The sequence below is a fragment of the Leopardus geoffroyi genome, chromosome C1 (genome assembly GCF_018350155.1).
Source record: "Leopardus geoffroyi isolate Oge1 chromosome C1, O.geoffroyi_Oge1_pat1.0, whole genome shotgun sequence".
NCBI lineage: Eukaryota > Metazoa > Chordata > Mammalia > Carnivora > Felidae > Leopardus > Leopardus geoffroyi.
In genome coordinates, this window is record NC_059328.1 from 36,149,370 (window position 1) to 36,170,398 (window position 21,029).

Below are 21,029 nucleotides of genomic sequence, written 5' to 3' on the forward strand. Positions count from 1 at the left end.
CTACCCCACACTCCAGAAGGGGTCCCAATAGGTCTGCATGGCTGATTCTGTTTGCCAGCTTCTGGATTCAAAGAAGGCTAGGAAAAAAGGGATATTAATGGTTGATAAAGAAAGCTAATTATTTTGGCACTTTTTACAAAGTAGCCATCACCATGGAACCTATCAAATAATTATATATGAGCAGCACTTATTTAACGCTGTAATCAGAATCAAGTAAGCAGAAGATATTGAAATGCTAAATCAACAGATCTTGTATTAATCTTAGGCTCTCTTGGGTTTCATTTCCCTTAATGTAAGAGAATTAAATTTGTTTTTTTTAAAATGAACAGATTAAATGTAAGTCCTCATCTGCCAATAGGAATATATACGCCAAATAAGGAGGCACAGAAAACTGAATGAACAAGAATGTAGATCACTTTTCTCAGATTTAAGGACAATCTGGACAGTGAAATGTGTAGTATTTGTAACTTATTCTAAGACTGCTTTAGGGCAGAGGCTGACAATGTGCCAGGGACAGTGCTAGAAATACAAAGACAATTAAGAAGAGCCCCTGTGCCCACTACAAAGATATACTTGTAGACAAGCATAATAAAAGGTTACATGGTTTATGATAAAAATTCGTATTATGGAAGAGGAACGGTCAATTCCGCTTGAAAAAGAAGTGCTATCAGAAAAGGTTTCATTAGAGGTTAAAGGACTAAGAAGGAATCTTTAAAGATGAAGTCCAAAGTTGGAAAATGGGTGATTCCAGGAACAGAATGCTCAATGAACATCTGGACAGGAAAGCGTGAAAAAGAACAGAATATTCAGAAATCTGCAAATAGTTTAGAATGATTAGTACTAGGGAAGGAGGGGATCCTTCTGTGGTGAAAGAGATGTCTTGCAAAGTAGGCAAGAGCCAGACTGCAGTTTAGTTTTTAGGGAGACTAAATTTTATCCTGTAGGTACTGAAGATCCATCTCTCGGGCAGAGTTAACATAATCCATAATCATTAAGTTTTTAACAGTCTGGTAAGCAGCTTGAAGGATGTATTTGAGAAGTTTAAACATCAACTAGGAGACCAATTCCACAGATCCATAGATAAAGAGAGAAATGAAGGTAACAGGAATAGAGGAAGAGATGAGGGGAAGGATGGGAAAGTGTTAAGAGCAATAAACTGGACTTAACAAGGTTGAGTATGACACTGGTGTTCAAGCCCAAACTTTACAATATGGTAATAGAGTAGGAAAATGGCTTTTCAGCACAATTACCCACAGGACATTAAACAAACAACAGAAAGATGCCCAGATCCACTACAAACCTTCTGAATCAGAATCTCCAGGGATGGAGCCCCAGCAGGTATATATTTTCAACCCATCAAGGTTGAGAACCACAATAGGATAAGCACAGATACATACTGAACAACTAACTCAATATATAAGTGGACAAATTAGTGATAAAATATGAAGGACAGGTAAATACACTCCTCTGGATAGAAAAATACAGGTAAAGGGAGTCCCCATAGATAAAAGCTGTATTTTCCTGTTTTAACAGGCTTGTGTTCTTTGTTTTAATGTTTATTTCTGAGAGAGACTGAGAGACAGCATGAATGGGGAAGGTGCAGAGAGAGAGGGGGACAGAGGATCTGAAGCAGGTTCTGCCCTGAAAGCAGCGAGCCTGATATGGGGCTCAAACAGACAAACCGTGAGATAATGACTTGAGCCGAAGTTGGATGCCCAACCAACTGAGCCACCCTGGTGCCCCTAAGCTTTTATTCTTAGTCACATTTCATTTAGGGTTTTCAGAGCTACTTTATGTGTGGTACCTTCTATTTCTCTCCATTGGTTTTTTAAAAATAGTAAAATACAACACAGATACAAAAAATTACAAAAAACAAATGGGCAAAAGCTCTGGTAATCACCAGGCAGTTCAAGCAACAGAATATCAACATCCAAACCAGAAAACGTTTTATAAGCCTCATTTAAAAAAAAACAAATCAGGGGTGTCTGGGTGTCTCAGCTGGTTAAGTGTCTGACTCTTGATTTTGGCTCAGGTCATTATCTGAGTTACAGTGACAGATTAACTGACAGTGCAGAGCCTGTTTGGGATTCTGTCTCCCTCTCTCTCTGCCTCCTACTGCTCTCTCTCTCTCTCTCAAAAATAAATAAAACCTAAAACAAACAAAAAACCACAATATAAACCCAAAAAACAAACCTCCCTCCCCTCTAAAAATAACTATTATCCTGACTTATGGTGAACACCTCTTTGTTTTCTTTTACCACCCAAGTGTATATCCCTCAAAATGATTATTTGGTCTCCAAAAAAATATCTCTTAACTCTCTTAACTTACAGGTTACTCTAAAATATCTTATACCTCTATATTTCCTATAAATTGGTGGTTGGTTCTAGAGGTTACAGAACTGCCCCCCCTCCCCTATACACATCTTTATTTTGGAAAGGCAACTTCTTGCTAGCTTTGTGCACTAGGAGACACATAATGTCTGATTATGCTTCTTTTTGTGAGGCTGGCAGATATGGATGCTCATAGCCTAAAACTATCAACTTACTACAAGCTGCAAAACAATGATCTTCCAGTTTTATCATTCCTTCTTTATTAGCTAGTATACTTGCATAAAATGGAATTTCCTCTCATCTATTTGGTGACTCAATGGTAAAATTCACAGGGAAAGATAGACTACATGCTTATTTCTAAGGTGAGGTATCACTGAGAACTCACAAATTTAATCAGTTAATATCCTTAGCTGATGCATGAAACATCTATATTTGGCCAGTGGGAACATCTTCAATTTGGCTACTGAATACTTTTGATACAGCTCTAGTAATCTTTAATCACTTCTCTGCTATGTAGTATGACAAAATGTTCCAAGCTTATCTTACAAATATCCTGTCCAGAAATGCTATTTCAAGACTACAATCTGGGTACTAGGGATGCTAATTGCTACGAGGTTGGTCACTGCTTTTAGGTCTTTTCCATGAGCGGAGTCTGGAAATATATACCCGTTTTCAAAGAATATATCATAACATGACCTCTCACTGATATAGATTTTTTAAAGATTTATTTTAAGAGAGAGATTGCATACGAGGAGGGAAGAGGGGCAGAGGGAGAATCAATCTTAAGCTCAACATGGGGCTCGATCCCATGACCTTGGGATCATGACCTGAGCCAAAAACAAGAGGTGGATGCTCAACCAACCAAGCCACCCATGTGCCCTGATATTTCTAATTCATATTGAGAAACTTGAGTTTTTACCAAACATCTTATATCTATACTTCCTTTCCTCTACACCAAGAATCCTGACTTTCAAGGACACAAGGTATAGAATATCACATTCAACCACTTTATCTCGTATTACATACAACATACAACAGTTACATACAGATTACATACAACAGTAATCAGAGTAACAATCAACATGACACCACCAACATGACTAATAAAATGTTATTCTGTACAGGCTCTCCCCATTCTCCCACTAAAAAGTTATACTTTTTTGGGGCAGTATGCAACTCTTTTTTTTAATGTTTATTATTTATTTTTAAGCAAGGGAGGGGCAGAGTGAGAGGGAGACACAGAATCCAAAGCAGGCTCCAGGCTCTGTCAGCAGAGCCCAACGTGGGGCTTGAACTCACAGACCGTGAGTGAGATCATAACCTGAGCTGAAGTTGGACGCTTAACTGACTGAGCCACCCAGGCGCTCCATGAGCATGCAACTCTTGATCTTGGGATTGTGAGTTCAAGCCCCAAGTTGGGTATAGAGATTACTCAGAAATAAAATCTCTAATAAAAAAAGTAAGGTGGGGCGTCTGGGTGGCTCAGTCGGTTAAGCGTCCAACTTCGGCTCAGGTCATGATCTCACGACTCGTGAGTTCGAGTCCCGCGTCGGGCTCTGTGCTGACAGCTCAGAGCCTGGAGCCTGTTTCAGATTCTGTGTCTCCCTCTCTCTGACCCTCCCCTGTTCATGCTCTGTCTCTCTCTGTCTCAAAAGTAAATAAACGTTAAAAAACAAAAATTAAAAAAAAAAAAAAAAAAAAAAGGTATGCTTTTTCTAGACTGTTAAGAGCCCATTGCTATTACATGCTAAACTCTCTTAACTCTCATTTAGTTCTATAATCAGCCATATATTTAGTATTTACCATCTTTCTGTTTATCTTTCAGGTTTCATTGTCTGAAGCTTGTCTAGTACTTTCCTCAGGAAAATTCTTGGAAACAATATTCCAAGTTCCTACACACTAGTATTTGTGACTTTTAGAAATGAAGATTAGTTTCATAGAGTATAAAATCTTTGGCTCACATTTTGAGTACTGTAATTGTTATTCCATTGACTTGTCATAAAACTTCATCAAAGTCTGATTTTCTTTGTAAGTCACTTGGACAAGCTCAAAGGGTATTTTTCTTTTTCACTTGAATCTAGCATTTTATAAGCCTATTTGGTGTTGGCTGTTCTAGCTGCCCTTTCAATTCATAGCTTCAAATCTTACTGTATTTCAGGGAATTATTCTTGAATTGTAATTTTTAGCCATTAACCTGTTCTTTTGGGATTTTCTGTGTGTGTGTGTGTGTGTGTGTGTGTGTGTGTGATCCTATTATACATATATTGGATCATTTTTGGCCAAATGTGTATCATCTCTCAATTCTTCAAAAAATTTTAATGTTTGAGACAGAGAGAGAGAGAGAGAGAGAGCGCGTGCATGAGCGGGGGAGGGGCAGAAAGAGAAGGAGACACAAAACCCAAAGCAGGCTCCAGGTTCTGAGCCGTCAGCAGAGCCCGATGCGGCACTTGAACCCACAAACTGCAAGATCAGGACCTGAGCCAAAGTCAGACACTCAAATGATTGAGCCACCCAGGTGCCCTTTTATTTTTTATTCACTCATTCATTCATTTAAACAATAATGATGCATTAAAAAAACTTTTTTTTTAAGCAGTCTTCACACATAGCACAGAGACCAACATGGGGCTTGAACTCACAATCCTAAGATCAAGACGTGAAGCAAGATCAAGAGTGGGACACTTAACTGATTGAGCCACCCAGGCACCACCCCCCCCTCAGTTTTTTATATTTAGTAAACTCTACCCCAAAAGTGGGGCTTGAACTTACAACCCTGAGACCAATGGTCACATGCTCTACTGACTGGGCCAACCAGATGCCTCTCAATTCTAACTTTTTTTTTAACGTTTACTCATTTTTGAGAGAGAGAGAGAGAGAGAGAGAGAGAGAGAGAGAGAAAGGGAATCCAAAACAGGATCCAGGCTCTGAGCCATCAGCACAGAGCTCAACATGGGGCTCAAACCCACAAACCATTGAGATCGTGACATAAGCCAAAGTCGGATGCTCAACTGACTGAACCACCTAGGCGCCCCAATTTTAACTTTTGTTTATAAATTCTTATTTATTTTGAGTGAGAGAGAGAGAGAGAGAGAGAGAACGAATGAGTGCGAGCAGGGGAGGGGCAGAGAGAGGGAAAGAATCCCAAGCAGGCTCTGTGCAATGCTGTCAGTGCAGAGACCAACACAGGAACTGTGAGATCATGACCTGAGCCGAAATCAAGAGTTGGATGTTTAACCAATATAGCCACCCAGGTGCTCCTCAATTCTAACTTTTAATGTTTCTCCCTCATTTAAAAATTTTCTTCTAATTCTTAGAAAACATTGATTATTCACTTGAGTTCCTTCTCGTTTAGTCTCCTTCTGAGTATCTTTCCTTATTTCTAGCACCTTGAGTTTTTCTGGTTGAGGTTGTTCTTATGCCATTTTCTTACTATTATCTAAATTTTAAAATAGTATAGTAGTACTGTAGTACTAGTAAATTTTAAAATGGTTATCTGTTTTGTGGACATGCTGTACAGGTGTACGTTGCATTGTCTGTTAAGGATGCTATTCTAGTCTATTCTTTATCCTTGTGACCCTTAAAAATTTTTTTTAAATGTTTTTGAGAGAGAGCAAGCAAGCCAGGGAGGGGCAGAGAGAGAGAGAGAGAGAGAGAGAGAGAGAGAGAGAGAGAGAGAGAAAGAAATCCCAAGCAGGCTGCACGAAGAGCCTGATGCAGGGCTCAAACTCATGAACCATGTGATCATGACCTGAACTGAAACCAGGAGTTGGATGTTTGCACCACCCAGGCGCCACTTCTATTGATCCTTTTATGTTCATTTATGTATGATTAGTTTTGTGAATGTGAGTCAAGACTGCTTTTCTGACATCAAACTTTAGAGCTCTTTTCTGTTGTTTTCATAGTGTTAAAAAAATATGGTGGCTTATGGGGCCGCCTGAGTGGCTCAGGTGGTTGGGTATCCAACTTCAGCTCAGGTCATGATCTCACAGTTGGTGGGTTCAAGCCCTGTGTCAGGCTCTGTGCTGGCATCTTGGAGCCTGGAGCCTGCTTCCGATTCTGTATCTCTCTCTCTCTGCCCTTCCCCTGCTCACACTGTCTCTGTCTCTCAAAAATAAATAAAAATGTTTTAAAAATTTTTAAAAAGGTGGCTTAGTTTCTTTCATGTCCAGGCTATTGTCCCCACCTTCTTCCCTCCCTTTTATCTGAACCTTCTCTTTCCTTTGTCTCTATGTTTTCCATTTCTGTAGCTCAATCTGGATTCTATTTCCAAAAGCTTTGTGTTCAGTGAGGGGCTACATTCTGGAAGGGAATACTGGCTGGTTAATATAAACAATGATAGTGGCCGGTGCTAGTTATCAACTATTGCCTTAGTCCCAAAGTCATCCTTTCTGCCTACTCTTTGTAAATGTGTCTGAGCACTTAAAATTTTTCCCTTTGCCAGCTGTCAGGTTAAGTTTTGTCAGTAGAGCAAGAGAGACTTCTGCTTCTTACTCCGGTGTGCTTACTCAGCAGGCTCCTGCAGCACCCAGTTCCTGCTAAGCCAGGTTCTAAAGTGCAAATGAGCTTTGACTTGAGTGATTTTACAGCAGAGTGACATCTGAACAGCTTTACCAGGTACTTAAGAGGGCAGATTTCCAACATGTTCTCTGGAGAAGCACCTGAACAACTGTTCTGTCATTCAGTAAACCACAGCTAAGCCCTTCCTCACAAGGTCTGGCGGTGATGGGGGAATGGGGATACTCTTCCTTGAGTACTCTATCTTAGCCCTAGGGTTAATGGCTATTCCCTACATCTGCTACTTTGATACTCTTCAGCATTCTCTTTATTGCTAGTCAACTGCTCATTTCCCCAATCCTGTACTTTCCCTGTTGAAACTATTGTGTGGCTTTTCTCTAACTGATCCAACCAGACCCTTTATACCCATTCCAGACTTCTGTATTGACTGACTAGTTTTGTAAAACCACTCCTAATTTTCAGCTGTTCTCCAATTAACGCTCTAAGCCATCTAGAAACAACTGCTGCCTGCCTCTTTTGGGGGCTGTCAGATATCCTATGCTTCCTCCAATTTTTTCCTGCACAAATGCTACCACCACCCAGGTATTATAGTTTTGTGGTTTGTTCCTGTTTAACACCTCACTTTGTTTTGCTGTAGATAATGCCCATGGATTTTTTTCTGGTTCTTCGATTCCAGTTGCTCTGTATTCTTTCTTATTATTTTGAAATAATTTCAGAGTTACAACAAAGTTGCAAAAATAATTCAAAGAATTTCTTTATATTCTGCACAGATGTCTAGATTCTCATGTCACCATTTTACATTTGCTCCAACATTCTAATTATTTTTTCTTGAACCATTTGCAAGCTGAAGGACTTGATACCATTTACCCATAAATACTTTATTATGTGTTTCCTCAAAAGCACATTCTTTATATAATCACAATGCAATTATAAAGACTGGGCATGGGGCGCCTGGGTGGCTCGGTCAGTTAAGCGTCTGACTTTGGCTCAGGTCATGATCTCGCGGTCCGTGAGTTCGAGCCCCGCGTCGGGCTCTGTGCTGACAGCTCAGAGCCTGGAGCCTGTTTCAGATTCTGTGTCTCCCTCTCTCTGTGACCCTCCCCTGTTCATGCTCTGTCTCTCTCTGTCTCAAAAATAAATAAACGTTAAAAAAAAAAAAAAAAAGACTGGGCAATTAACATCAACAAATACTACTATCTAATCTATAACACTTATTCAAATTATAATACTGATTAGTTTCATAGCAAAACAAAATTTTTAAAATGTACATTGTTTTTCTCTCATCCAGTATCCAATCTGGGATTACATGTTTTGTTTTGTTTTTTTTGCATAGGCTCCACGCCCAATGTGAGGCTCGAACTCATGACCCAGAGATCAAGAGTCTCACTGACCTAAGCAAGCCAGGCACCCTGAACGTGTTTCCTTTAGTTGTCTTATCTCTTTAGTTTTCTTTAACCTGGAACTTTTCTTTCATGACAATATTTTTAAAAAGTAGACGCTACTTCTTTTGTAGAATCTTTTGTAATTCTTTAGTAAAACTTCAATTTGAGTGTGTGTGGTATTTCCTTATGGTTAGATTCAGGCTATACATTTCTGGAAGGAGTTCACAAAGGTGAGGTTGCATTCTCAATGCATCACATCAGAAGGCTTATTATATTTATTTCCCCCATGACTGGTGCTGTTAATCTATTTTTTAAGTTTATTTATTTTGAGAGAGAGGGAGGGAAAGAGAGAGAGCACGCACATGCAGGGGTAGGGGCAGAAAGAGGGAGAGAATCCCAATCAGGCTCCACGTCGTCATTGCAGAGTCTGACATGGGCTTGATCCCACGAACCATGAGATCATGACCTGAACCAAAATTAAAAGTCGGATGCTTAACTGACTGAGCCACCCAGGCGCCCATCTATTTTTTTTAATAAAATAAAATATAGAGTGAAATGCACATATATCAAGTATACCATTCTATGAGTTTTGAAAAATGCTCATAACTCCTCAACCTCTATAAAAATAAAAACTACCTTCTACAACAAGAAAGTTCCTTTTGCCCTCTGCAGTCAATCCCCACTTCACACAAGCAACCACTGTTTGGATTTTCTTTCCCACCATAGATTACTTGCTTATTCTAGAATAGGCACATAAATAGAACCAGATGGTATGTACCATTTTGTGTAATGGTACACTGAAACTCATCATGTTGTTTTATCAGTCACTCCTTTTTATTAACAAATATGTAATTCATTACATGATTACACCACAACTTTTCTATTCTTGGGTCAACAGATATTTAAACTGTTTCCAGTTTGGTGCTATTATGAATAAAATTAAAATAAATGAACATTTACCTTCGTTTCTCTTGAGTATCTATAAATAAATATCTAGAAGTGCTGGGTCATAATGTAGTTTTACAAGAAACTACCATAGCTTTTCCCAAAATGGTTAGACTACTTCATGTTCCTGTAATGTATGAGAGTTCCAAATGCTCTAAAATGTGACCGAATTTAGTGTTTTCAGATTTATAAATTTTAGCCATTCTGGAGCGTGGGTAGCAATATCTCACAATGGTCTTAATTTGAATTTCCACATTTCCCTTGCAACTAATGACAATGATTATTTTCTCCATGTGCCTACTGGACATTTGAGTATCCTCCTTTGCGAAGTATCTGTTCAAATCTTGCTCATTTTTTTTTTCAAATTTTTATTTAAATTCTAATTAGTTAACATACTGTGCAATATTGGTTTCACAAGAAGAATTAAGTGATTCATCACTTACATACAACACCCAGTGCTAATCATAACAAGTGCCCTCCTTAATACCCATCACTCATCTAGACCATTTCACACCCACCTCCATCAATCCTGTTTGTTTTCTATCTTTAAGAGTCTCTTATGGCTTGCTTCTCCCTCTTCCCTACCCCCTTGCATATGTTCATCTGTTTTGTTTCTTAAAATCCACAGGTAAGTGAAATCCTATGGTATCTTTCTCTGACTTATTTTGCTTAGCATAATACTCTAGCTGCATCCATCTCACTGCAAATGACAAGGTTTCATTCTTTTTGATGGCTGAGTAATACTCTATTATATATGTACACCACATCTTTATCCATCCATTAGTCGACAGACACATGGACTCTTTGCCATAGTTTGGCTATTGTTGATAATGCTGCTATAAACATTGGGGTGCATGTCCCCCTTTGAATCTGTATTTTTGTATCCTTTGGGTAAATACCTAGTAGCATAATTGTTGGGTTATAGGGTAGTTCTATTCTTAGTTTTTTGAGGAACCTCCATACTGTTCTCCAGAGTGGCTGCACCAGTCTGCATTCCCACCAACAGGGCACATCCTTTCTCCACATCCGCGCCAACACCTGCTGTTTCTTATGTTAACTTTAGCCATTCTAACAGGTGTGAGGTGATATCTCATCATGGTTTTGATTTGTATTTTCCTGATGATGAGTGATGTTGAGCATCTTTTCATGTGTCTGTTAGCCATATGGATGTCTTCTTTTGAAGAGTGTCGATTCATGTCTACTGCCCACTTCTTAACTGGGTTATTTGTTTTTTGAGTGTTGAGTTTGAGAAGTTCTTTATAGATTTTGGATACTAACCCTTTATCAGGTATATAGTTTGCAAATATCTTCTCCTATTCTGTAGGCTGCCTTTTAATTTTGTGGTTTCCTTTGCTGTGCTGAAGCTTTTTATCTTGATGAGGTCCCAATAGTTCATTTTTGCTTTTGTTTCCCTTTTCTCCAGTGATGTGGTCTAGTAAGAAGTTGCTCAGGATGAGGTCACAGAGGTTACTGAACTGTGTTCTCCTCTAAGATTTTGATGGTTTCCTATCTCACATTTAGGTCTCTCATCCATTTTTAATTTATTTTTGTGTATGGTATAAGAAAGTGGTCCAGTTTCATTCTTCTACATGTGGCTGCCCAGTTCCCACAAAACTATTTGTTGAAGAAAGTGTTTTTTCACCTGGATATTCTTTCTTGCTTTGCTGAAGATTATTTGACCATATAGCTGTAGGTCCATTTCTGGGTTTTCTGTTCTGTTCCACTGATCTATATGTCTGTTTTTGAGCCAATACCATGCTGTCTTGATGAGTACAGCTTTATAATATAGGTTGAAATTCAGAATCATGGTGCCTCCAATTTTATTTTTATTTTTCAGGATTGTTATGGCTATTCAGGGTCTTTTATGGTTCCATACAAATTTGAAGACTGTTTGTTTCAGATTTGTGAAAAATGCTGGTGGTATTTTGATGGGTATACATTAAATGTATACATTGCTTTGAGCGGTATACACATTTTAACTATGTTCTTCTAACCCATGAGTATGGAATGCTTTTCCATTTCTTCATAACCTCTTCACTTTCTTTCAGAAGTTTTATGTAATTTTCAGAGTACAGATCTTTTACCTCTTTGGTTAGGTTTATTCCTACATATCTAACTGTTTTAGGTGCAAATGCAAATGGGATCAGTTCCTTGATTTATTTTTCTGCTTTGTTATCGGTGTATAGAAATGCAACAGATTTTTGTATATTGATTTTATATTCTGCAACTTTGCTAAATTCATGTATTAGTTCTGGCAATTTTTGGTGGAGACTTTTGGGTTTTCTACATAGAGTATCACGCTGTCTGCAAATAGTGAAAGTTTGACTTCTTCCTTGCCCATCTGGATTGCCTTTTATTTCGTTTTGTTGTCTGATTGCTAAGGCTAATAAGACTTCCAGTACTATGTTAAATAGTAATGGTGAAACTGGACATCTGTAATCTTGTTCCTAACCACAGGAAAAAGTTTTCAGTTTTTCCCCATCGAGGATGATATTAGCTGTAGGTCTTTTGTATATGGCCTTAATGATGTTGAGGTATGTTCAATCTCTACTTTGTTGAGTTTTTATCAAGAATGGATGTTGTATTTTGTCAAATGCTTTTTCTGCATCTATTGAGAGGTTCATTATGGTTCTCATAAATCTTGCTCATTTTTAAAATACCGAGTTGTTGGGGTACCTGGCTGGCTCAGCTGGTAGAACATGTGACTCTTGATCTTGGAGTCATGAGTTTGGGTCCCACACTGGACATAGAGGTTACTTCAAAGAAATAAAATACAGTAAAACCTTGGATTTCAAGTAACTTGCTTTGCAAGTGTTCCATAAGATGAGCAAATATTTCTAATAAATTTTAACTTGATAAATGAACGATGTCTTGCAATACAAATAGTACATGATGCCAAGCATCACATGATCATAATTGAGTCAACAGTTCTCTTTTGCTCGCTGCAGATTGTGGGTGATCGTCTCCCATACTTGGATGCTTGGTCACAGAGGCCATGGGTTTTGGCAAAAATCAGTGATTTTTCAGAACACTGGAAGGTGCCCACACCTGGCACTAGCGTATTTTTTGTCACTTTAAAGCACCTATGGACAGTCCTTTGCTTTTCCATATAAGAGTAAGCTCAGGAATGATTTGCTTCATTCTAGGTCAGGCTACCTGCAGATATAGACCCTTTCCTCTGCTGCCTTATTGCCAGTTACATTAAATACAGTGTATGACAAGAGTTTATTAACACTGTCCGGTAGTCAACATCGGTGCCAGTGTATACAATGGCCCCCATGCACAAAAAGGTTGAAAAGGCAGGCAGGGAGGAGGAGGAGATGATTACAGTGAAAGTTAAGAAAATCATCGTGGGGTGCCTGCATGGCTCAGTCAGTTAAGCATCTGACTTCGGCTCAGGTCATGATCTCACTTTTCGTGAGTTTGAGCCCCACATCAGGCTCCCTCCCTCTCTGCCCCTTGCCCACTCGCACTCTCTCTCTCTCTCAAAAATAAACAAAAGAAAAAAAAAAAAGAAAACCATCAAGAAGTAAGAACAAAGTTTGCAAGTTGCTAAAATTGCAAGATTTTAGAAGACATCTACATCTGGGGGCGCCTGGATGGCTCAGTCGGTTGAGCGTCTGACTTCAGCTCAGGTAATGATCTCATGGCTTGTGAGTTCGAGCCCCGTGTCGGGCTCTGTGCTGACAGCTCAGAGCCTGGAGCCTGCTTCAGATTCTGTGTCCCCCTCTCTCTGCTCCTCCCCTGCTTGTGCTCTGTCTCTGTCTTTCAAAAATGAATAAACATTAAAAAAAAAAAAAAAAAGACGTCTACGTCTGCATCATGTCTGCAGAGGAGGAGGAGAAAAAGGTGGATGAATCCTTCACTTCAAATGAGATTAGGGAGATGTGTAAAATGTGGCAAACAGTGCAAACTTTGTAGAAAAGCACCACCTCAATAAAGCTGTAGCAGTGCGAGCGACGAATCTGCTTAACAACAATCCAATATCACATTTCTGTAAAATCCTCAAAAGGAGGCAAAAGCAAGTGCCATTGGATAGGTTCCTTGTTAAAACTGCATGAAAAGAAAATGATTCCATTGAACCAATAGACAGCAGTGATTCCATTAGTGATAGTGAAAGTCATCCAATAACCCTCCTCCTCTCTTGTTTCCCTCATACCAACCACAAAGGTTTTCAAAGGTAAGTGCCAATTATTTTTCTTTATATTTTGTATTTTATTTTATTATTTTGTATTATATTACAGTATTGCAATCATTTTTATATGAATATTTTTGGGTTGTGGGATGAATTATCTGAGTTTCCAATATTTCTTACATGGAAATTCGCTGTGATATACAACTGCTTTGGATTACAAGCATGTTTCCAGAATGAATTATGCTCACAAACCATATATATATTTACTGTGTATATAAAATATTGTCTTTTTATTATTAAGTTGTAAGAGTTATTCATATTATATATACAGGTCCCTTTTCATATATGTTTTGCAAATATTTTCTCAGTCTGTGAGATAAGCAGATGTTTTACATTTTGATGAAATTTGATTCATCAATGTTTTTCTTTATGGTTATTGTTTCCTATGTCCAAAGAAATCTTTTTCTACCCTCTAAGCCATAAAGATATTACCCCAAGTTTTCTTCTAGAACCTTTACAGTTTTAGGCCATACATTTGGGTCTATAATTCCTCCCAAATTCATTTTTTTGTACGCTGTGAGAAAAAGGGGGAGATGGGGAGAGGGAGGGAGGGGGCAGGAGGAAGGGAGGGAGGGGGAGGGAGGGAGGGAGGGAGGGGGAGAGGGGGAGAGGGAGAGAGAGAGAGAGAGAGAGTGTGTGTGTGTGTGCATGTATGTATATATAGTTCTTTCTCCACATTTCTTTCTCTGTTGGTATGCTTTAGCATCTTTGTTGAAAATCAAATGAATGTATAAATGGAAGTTTATTTCTAAGCTCTCTATTCTGCTCCACTATTGGACTATCCTTATAATAATGTAACATTATCTTTTTCTTTCTCTTAATTTTATTAAAAAAAATTTTTTTTTCAACGTTTATTTATTTTTTGGGACAGAGAGAGACAGAGCATGAACGGGGGAGGGGCAGAGAGAGAGGGAGACACAGAATCGGAAACAGGCTCCAGGCTCTGAGCCATCAGCCCAGAGCCTGACGCGGGGCTCGAACTCACGGACCGCAAGATTGTGACCTGGCTGAAGTCGGACGCTTAACTGACTGCGCCACCCAGGCGCCCCATCTTTCTCTTAATTTTAGAGAGAGACAGCACAAAGCAGGGCAGAGAGGCAGGGGGAGAGAGAGGGAGAGAGGGGGGGGGGGGAGAGAGGTGGAGAGAGAGAGAGAGAGAGAGAGAGAGAGAGAGAGAGTCAGTCTCAAGCATGCTCCATGCTTAGCATGGAGCCTGACTTGGTACACCTGAGCTGAAATCAAGAGTCGGGACACTCAACTGACTGAGCCACACAGGTACCCCCATCATTATCTTGATTATCAAAGCTTTACACTAAGCTTCAAGTTAGGTAGTGTAAGTCCTCCAATTCTTTTTCAAGATTAATTTGGATATTCTAGAGTCTTTAAGAAAAATTTTTATAATAATTTTGTCCATTTCTATAAGAAAGCATACTGACTGATATTGTGCAGAACCTGTAGAAATGATGTCCTAACAATGTTGGGTCTTCTAATTCAAAGCCTCCCATTCACATTTCTCTTTCTGTTGTCAATTCACTTCCCACTGGGGATGCCACAGAACTGAAACAGTCCTTCTTATCAAACCATACCAATGGGGAGTATAGAGCCTAGTTTAAAAGGTATTCATAAAAAAAAAAAAATACTCTTAAGCAACTTCCACTTTACCCCACATTTCTTGTTTGCTGCAATCTCTTTTTTACCAAAGCAAGCAAAAACAAAACTAATAAAGAGACCCAAATAAACTTCTTTACTATATGCTCTGCTGGCTATGGTCATAATGTAAGACATACTTCTAAATAAACATTCAAGTCATATATAAATTACAATTTTATAGTGGGTTAGTTTAATTATGTGGAGGAGTGCCTGGGTGGCACAGTCAGTTAAGCGTTCAACTTTTGATTTCAGCTCATGGTAGTGGGATTGAGCCCCGTATTGGTCTCCACACTGAGCTTGGGATTCTTTCTCTGCCCTCTCCCCTGCTAGCTCTCTCTCTCTCTCTCTCTCTAAATAAGCATTAAAAAAAGCGGTTTTTAATTATGTGGAATAAAATACAAAAAGAAATGCTTTATAATAGGAATACAATTAAAGTTAAAAAAAAAATTATTTTGAGAGAGAGCAGGAATGGGGGAGGGGCAGACAGAGAGGGAGAGAGAGAGAATCCCAAGTGCAGATAGTGCAGAGCTTCATGCAGGGCTCAAACCCATGAACCATGAGATCATGACCTGAGCTGAAACCAAGAGCTGGACACTTAATCAAATGAGACACCCAGGTGCCCCAAAGTTTTTTGTCATTGCTAGTTTGATGAGGACTTTAACCAAGTTCCAAAAGCATGATGAGTAACAGAGGTTTTTATTAATCTTTCCCACTAGTCTTTCTTATATTTGCTAAATTTATTGAATAAATAATGAAAGTTATCATTTAGTGTCATAAGTCTGCACCACTTAATATTTAGAACATTCTGGACAAATATTCAATACGTCAGGGAAGTATAAACCTTTCACAAATAAAGTTTTGAAAAACAGGTGCCTGGGGTAGGAATTCACATTAAAAAATAACATTTAACGGATCCCAGAATGGGGCCTCTGGGTGGCTCAGTAGATTTAAGCATCTGACTCTTGATTTTGGCTCAGGTCATGATCTCATGGTTCCTGAGATGGAGTCTTGATCCGGCTCTGTGCTGACAGCACAGAGCCTGTTTGGGATTCTTTCTCTCCTTCTCTCTCTGCCCCTCCCCTGCCTGCCCACGTGCTCTCTCTCTCAAAAATAAACAAACATTAAAAAGAAATCTAGAAAAACTAAGATAAAATGACCCAGAACATTTGCTAGACTTGGGAAAAGAGGAGATGACACCTAAATTTGACTCTTAATCAGTTGGCCTTATTAATATATTAAAACGGCTGTCACAGAAGTGACTGGCTAATCGAATGTGCTACTTAAAAATGACGAGGGGCGACTGGATGGCTCAACTGGTTAAGCATCCGACTTCCGGTTCAGGTCACGATCACATGGTTCATGGGTTTGAGCCCTGTGTTAGACTGTCACACTGTCACTGTAGAGCCTGCTTTGGATTTTCCCTCTCTCTCTGTCTCTCTGCCCCTCTCCACTTGCACTTTCTCTCTCTCAAAAAGATAAATTATAAAAATAAATAAATAACTAGAGCTGCGCTGTTCAATATGGTAGCCACTACCTACATGTAGTTGTTGAGCATTCAGGAAGTGTGTCATTTATATTGAGATTATACTACAAACAAGTAGAGGATACACAAAGGATCTTGAAGATCCAGTACAGGGGTGCCTGGGTGGCTCAGTCGGTTAAGCGTCCGACTTCAGCTCAAGTCATGATCTCGCGGTCCGTGAGTTTGAGCCCCGCGTCGGGCTCTCTGCTGACAGCTCAGAGCCTGGAGCCTGTTTCAGATTCTGTGTCTCCCTCTCTCTGCCCCTCCCCTGTTCATGCTCTGTCTCTCTCTGTCTCAAAAATAAATAAACGTTAAAAAAAAAAATTAAAAAAAAAAAAAAAAAAGATCCAGTACAAAAAATAACATAAATTATCTCAATAATTTAAAGATATCAATTACATATTAAAATGTTAATAATTTAGATATATTTTGTTAAATAAAATATACTCGACTTTTTTTTTAAGGCACACTAAAAACTCTACTTTAGGTTGAAAGGCCAAAAGGCATATTAATTCAACACACAATAGCAAAGTTTTACTTACATATAGGAAGGAGCTTAAATACTCACAACTGCATATTTGTAACATCACAATTATTTTATATTAGAGGGAAAAATCAAGAGAAAAAGACCTCTTACGATAACTGGAGAAAGACAATTTAACAGGCAAGACCATTTTTACATAATTTGAATACTGAATTTTGAATGTTAAACCTTATAAAACAAAGGAAATTAAGAACTTTTTAAAGTTTCGAAGGCATAAAGATGAAAAACATGATGATGTGCCAAAAGTTACATAGGAATTTTGGTCATTAAAAAAAAAAAAACAAAAAAAGGAATTTTGGTCATTATCTTCATACTAATCAACTCCATCTAAAAACAATAAAAATCTAAATTTAGGGACTTCCTTTTTTAGCAATTTCTTCAATATTCTTATTATTAACAGGGTCTTATATTTATGGCATTATTTGTTAGGTTTTAATTAAACATCTACACTTTGATACTTACAAAGTCTTCCTCTTCGAATTGTAATTTTTCCACCTTGTCTTCTTTCTTTTCTTCTCTAATCTCTGTAGGTGGCTTCTCCTGAAAGGCACAGCCTTTCCGGGAGTGGAAGCTGCCATTCCAGTGGCGATGGTTCCCTGTGCCACCCCCACTACGCTGGCTCATGCCATCATGACCTCGGGAGGAGCCATGCCAACCAGATAGATTCCCTGTGATTCCAGCATATGTTCCCTTAGAGACACCAGAGTCCACAGAATCGTGGCGGAACAGGGAGGGCTGGTGCCAGGAATCTGGAATAGTAAGGAAAAGTAACACATTACATTTTTGCTTCCTGAACTGATTTACAGTACTACCAAAAGCACTTTAGGGGATCTTTTAAAATAAAAATAAAAGATTAAGGGGCACCTTGGTGGCTCAGTCAGTTAAGCATCTAACTCTTGATTTCGGCTCAGGTCATAATCTCACAGTTCGCGGGATCGAGCCCTGCATCGGGCTCTGCACTAACGGGCTCTGCATCGGAGCCTGCTTGAGATCCTCTATCTCCCTCTCTGCACCTCCTCCACTTGCTCTCTCCCTCCCTCAAAAAATAATAAACAAACAAATAAATAAATGATTAAGCTCACAAAAAAGAAATCACAAAATACATCTTTTTCTTTTATGTAATTTCTATATGAAATCTTCCAAATAAATAAATGACATAGGAGAACACAAGAATGTTAGAAAGCCAATGTAACTGAATAATGACAATAGGAGATCTAATTGAAAAATATGTTTAAAAAACATCATCATTTCAAGATTATGGACAGACTTGCATCCCTCAAAGTGGGCTTGCTCTGAGTAGTTTAAATATAGCCATGGAAGTTGGGCATGGCTTACCTCCTGTAGTTCGTAGAGGTCCATTGTTAAAAAAGCCATCAGAGGAATTATGTCGACGACGGCTTACTCCAAATCTACGGTCTCCTCGGGGTAGGTGTTCTCCGTGTTTTTCGAAGGTGGCTGTAGGTGACTAAGATGATAAAGTATAGAGAAGCAAACAGTTAAGATATCAATCTCAGTATCTTAGGTTTCGTATCAGCCTTTTAGAAAACAAGTAACACTGGCAGAAACCCCATTATGAGCATACGGGCCATAATAAGGGTACTATAGGCCCATGAGTTAGAGAAGTCCTAGGTTACATACTCAATCATTAACTCATTTTCTATATTCCAGAAGGGGAGAGATACTCATTTATTTGCATGAGAGAGTGAACAAAAACCCTGTTGATATCCATAAATAAGACCTCCAACTTTACACTTAAAGATATTAAGTTAATATTACAACAGGAAAGGAAAAGATGCTTGCTTTCAAAAATTCTCAGGGCGCCTGGGTGGTTCAGTTGGTTAAGTGTCCGACTTTGGCTCAGGTCATGATCTCATGGTTTGTGAGTTCGAGAGCTGCTTCGGGCTCTGTGCTGACTGCTCAGAGTCTGGAGCCTGCTTCGGATTCTGTGTCTCCCTCTCTCTCTGCCCTCCCCCACTCATGCTCTGTCTCAAAAATAAAATAAACATTAAAACAATTATTTTTAAATCCTAAACAGCTTTATTACTTTAAGTTATTCTAGAATTGGAGAAAGAAATGTGGATACCACATCACCTTGAGGCCATTAACACCTACACAGTTTTTATAGTTTTATAAAACATTTAGTTCTGAATGTCACTTAATATTCATAACAGTATTATAATTTGGCATCATTCTCATTTTACTCATTTACACATGAAGAAAGAGGTCAGGGAAAATAAGTCTTTGCAGTTACATCATGAAAAGGAAGCAGTTTGAGAAATACAGATGAACTCTCATTTCCCTCCCTATTCCAAATAATTTTATTCTAGAACATTCTTTAGTTTCCAATGAGAGAACAAAGTCTAAGAAGTTGTGAAAAATATGGATATATTTGACAAAGGCTTAGAGGAAAACTACAGGTTGGGGCACAGATATCTTTGCATTTATTTTCTTATTATTAATATCCTCACCAACACTTGGTATTGTTAGTATTGCTTATTTTAGCCAATTCTAATGGATTACAAAGATTTTTCTCCTTTCTTCCAGAAGTTTTATGGTTTTTAGCTCTTTAAATTAGGTTATTATCCACTTCAAGCTAATTTTTGTGTGTGATATGAAGGTTGAAGTCAAGGTTCTCACTCCCCCCCACCCATATTTATATCCAGTTCTAGAACCATTTCCTAAAAAGACTATCACTTCTACATTAAATTACCTTGGCATTTTAGTAAAAAAATCAACTGACTATACCTATAGGACAATTTCTGAATATTCTATTCCATTGCTTTATGTCTATGCTTATGCCAATGCTACACAACTTTGTTTATTGTAACTTTACTGGCAATAGTCAAACCATATTTCCCAATTCTTTTTACTTACTTCACTGTGCTAGATTATCTTTGCAGATAAGATCTACATACTTTTAAATGCTTTCCTGGATCTCACACCTACTCCCTCAGACCCACCATCCCCAAGCTTTGGGTCAGAATTATGCCAATTATGAGATCTTGGGAATTTCAAAAGGGCAATTCAAAATGAAGTTCAGAGAAAAAGGTTGTGGGTCTAGGCAGATAAGGAGTATCTGTCCCAAAAATCACATTTAAAAATAGGGAAGATGGGCCTTTTTTTTTTTTTTTTTGAGATTACCAATCAACTTTGTCCCTCCTTGGGAAGCATTTTTAAGTTTATTAACTTCCCAAAGGTTTCTTTTATCAATAATTTAGGCTGATCTTCTGTGTACTGTGACTAGGACTACTTTACTTCATATGAACTGGCTGTTTTCATTTGTCTTTATTCCTAATTCAACACACATTTTCCCCTGAAATCGTTAAGCAGATTATCATCTCTAAAACAGTTTCTATTTTTTTTAATATTTATTTTTGGGAGAGAGAGTGTGAGCAGGGGAGTGGCAGAGAGAGGGGGACAGAAAAGTTGAAGCAGGCTCTGCACTGACAGCAGCAAGCCCAATGCAGGGCTCAAACTCACAAACTGTGAGATCATAACCTGAACTGAAGTTGGATGCTCAGCCAACTGAGCCGCCCAGGTGCCCCTAAAAGAAAATTTCTAAGATTTAATCTGAGATCCACATAGTAGTCAATCAATGCCTCTCCCTTTTCCTTCTCATCTGTTACTATACACAAATATACATTCATTCCAAAGGTCCATTTCCCCCAAAAAACATTTCCCCTTTACCCCTGCCCCTTTGTACCTAAATAATAGGTAAGCAAATATGTTTTAGTTCCAAAGTGTAGTGCACCTAATCCAGGAAATCTTGTGTGCCACATGAGAAAAGCTTAGCATGTAATGAAAAATGGGGGGTGGGTGGGGAGACACACTTGGCAGTGGCAGGGCACACACTGACTGACTTAGACTGCCTAATTATTTATATCCTATTAAAAGAAATGTGGTAGGCTGATGAAAACACACTTTAAACCCTCAGGCAAGGCTGAATAT

General features: G+C 38.6%; 1 protein-coding gene across 6 annotated transcripts in view; it reads right to left on the reverse strand.

Moving 5' to 3' along the window:
- GPBP1L1 (GC-rich promoter binding protein 1 like 1) overlaps positions 1-21,029 on the reverse strand; it is a 68,994-nt gene that overhangs the window by 14,984 nt on the left and 32,981 nt on the right. For all 6 annotated transcript variants that reach the window (XM_045477170.1, XM_045477169.1, XM_045477168.1 and 3 more), the window contains 3 exons: positions 18,417-18,546; positions 17,544-17,830; positions 5-77 (listed from right to left, as the gene is read on the reverse strand). In XM_045477170.1, the coding sequence (XP_045333126.1) occupies positions 5-77; positions 17,544-17,830; positions 18,417-18,546 (490 nt within the window). The remainder of the gene's footprint in view (positions 1-4; positions 78-17,543; positions 17,831-18,416; positions 18,547-21,029) is intronic.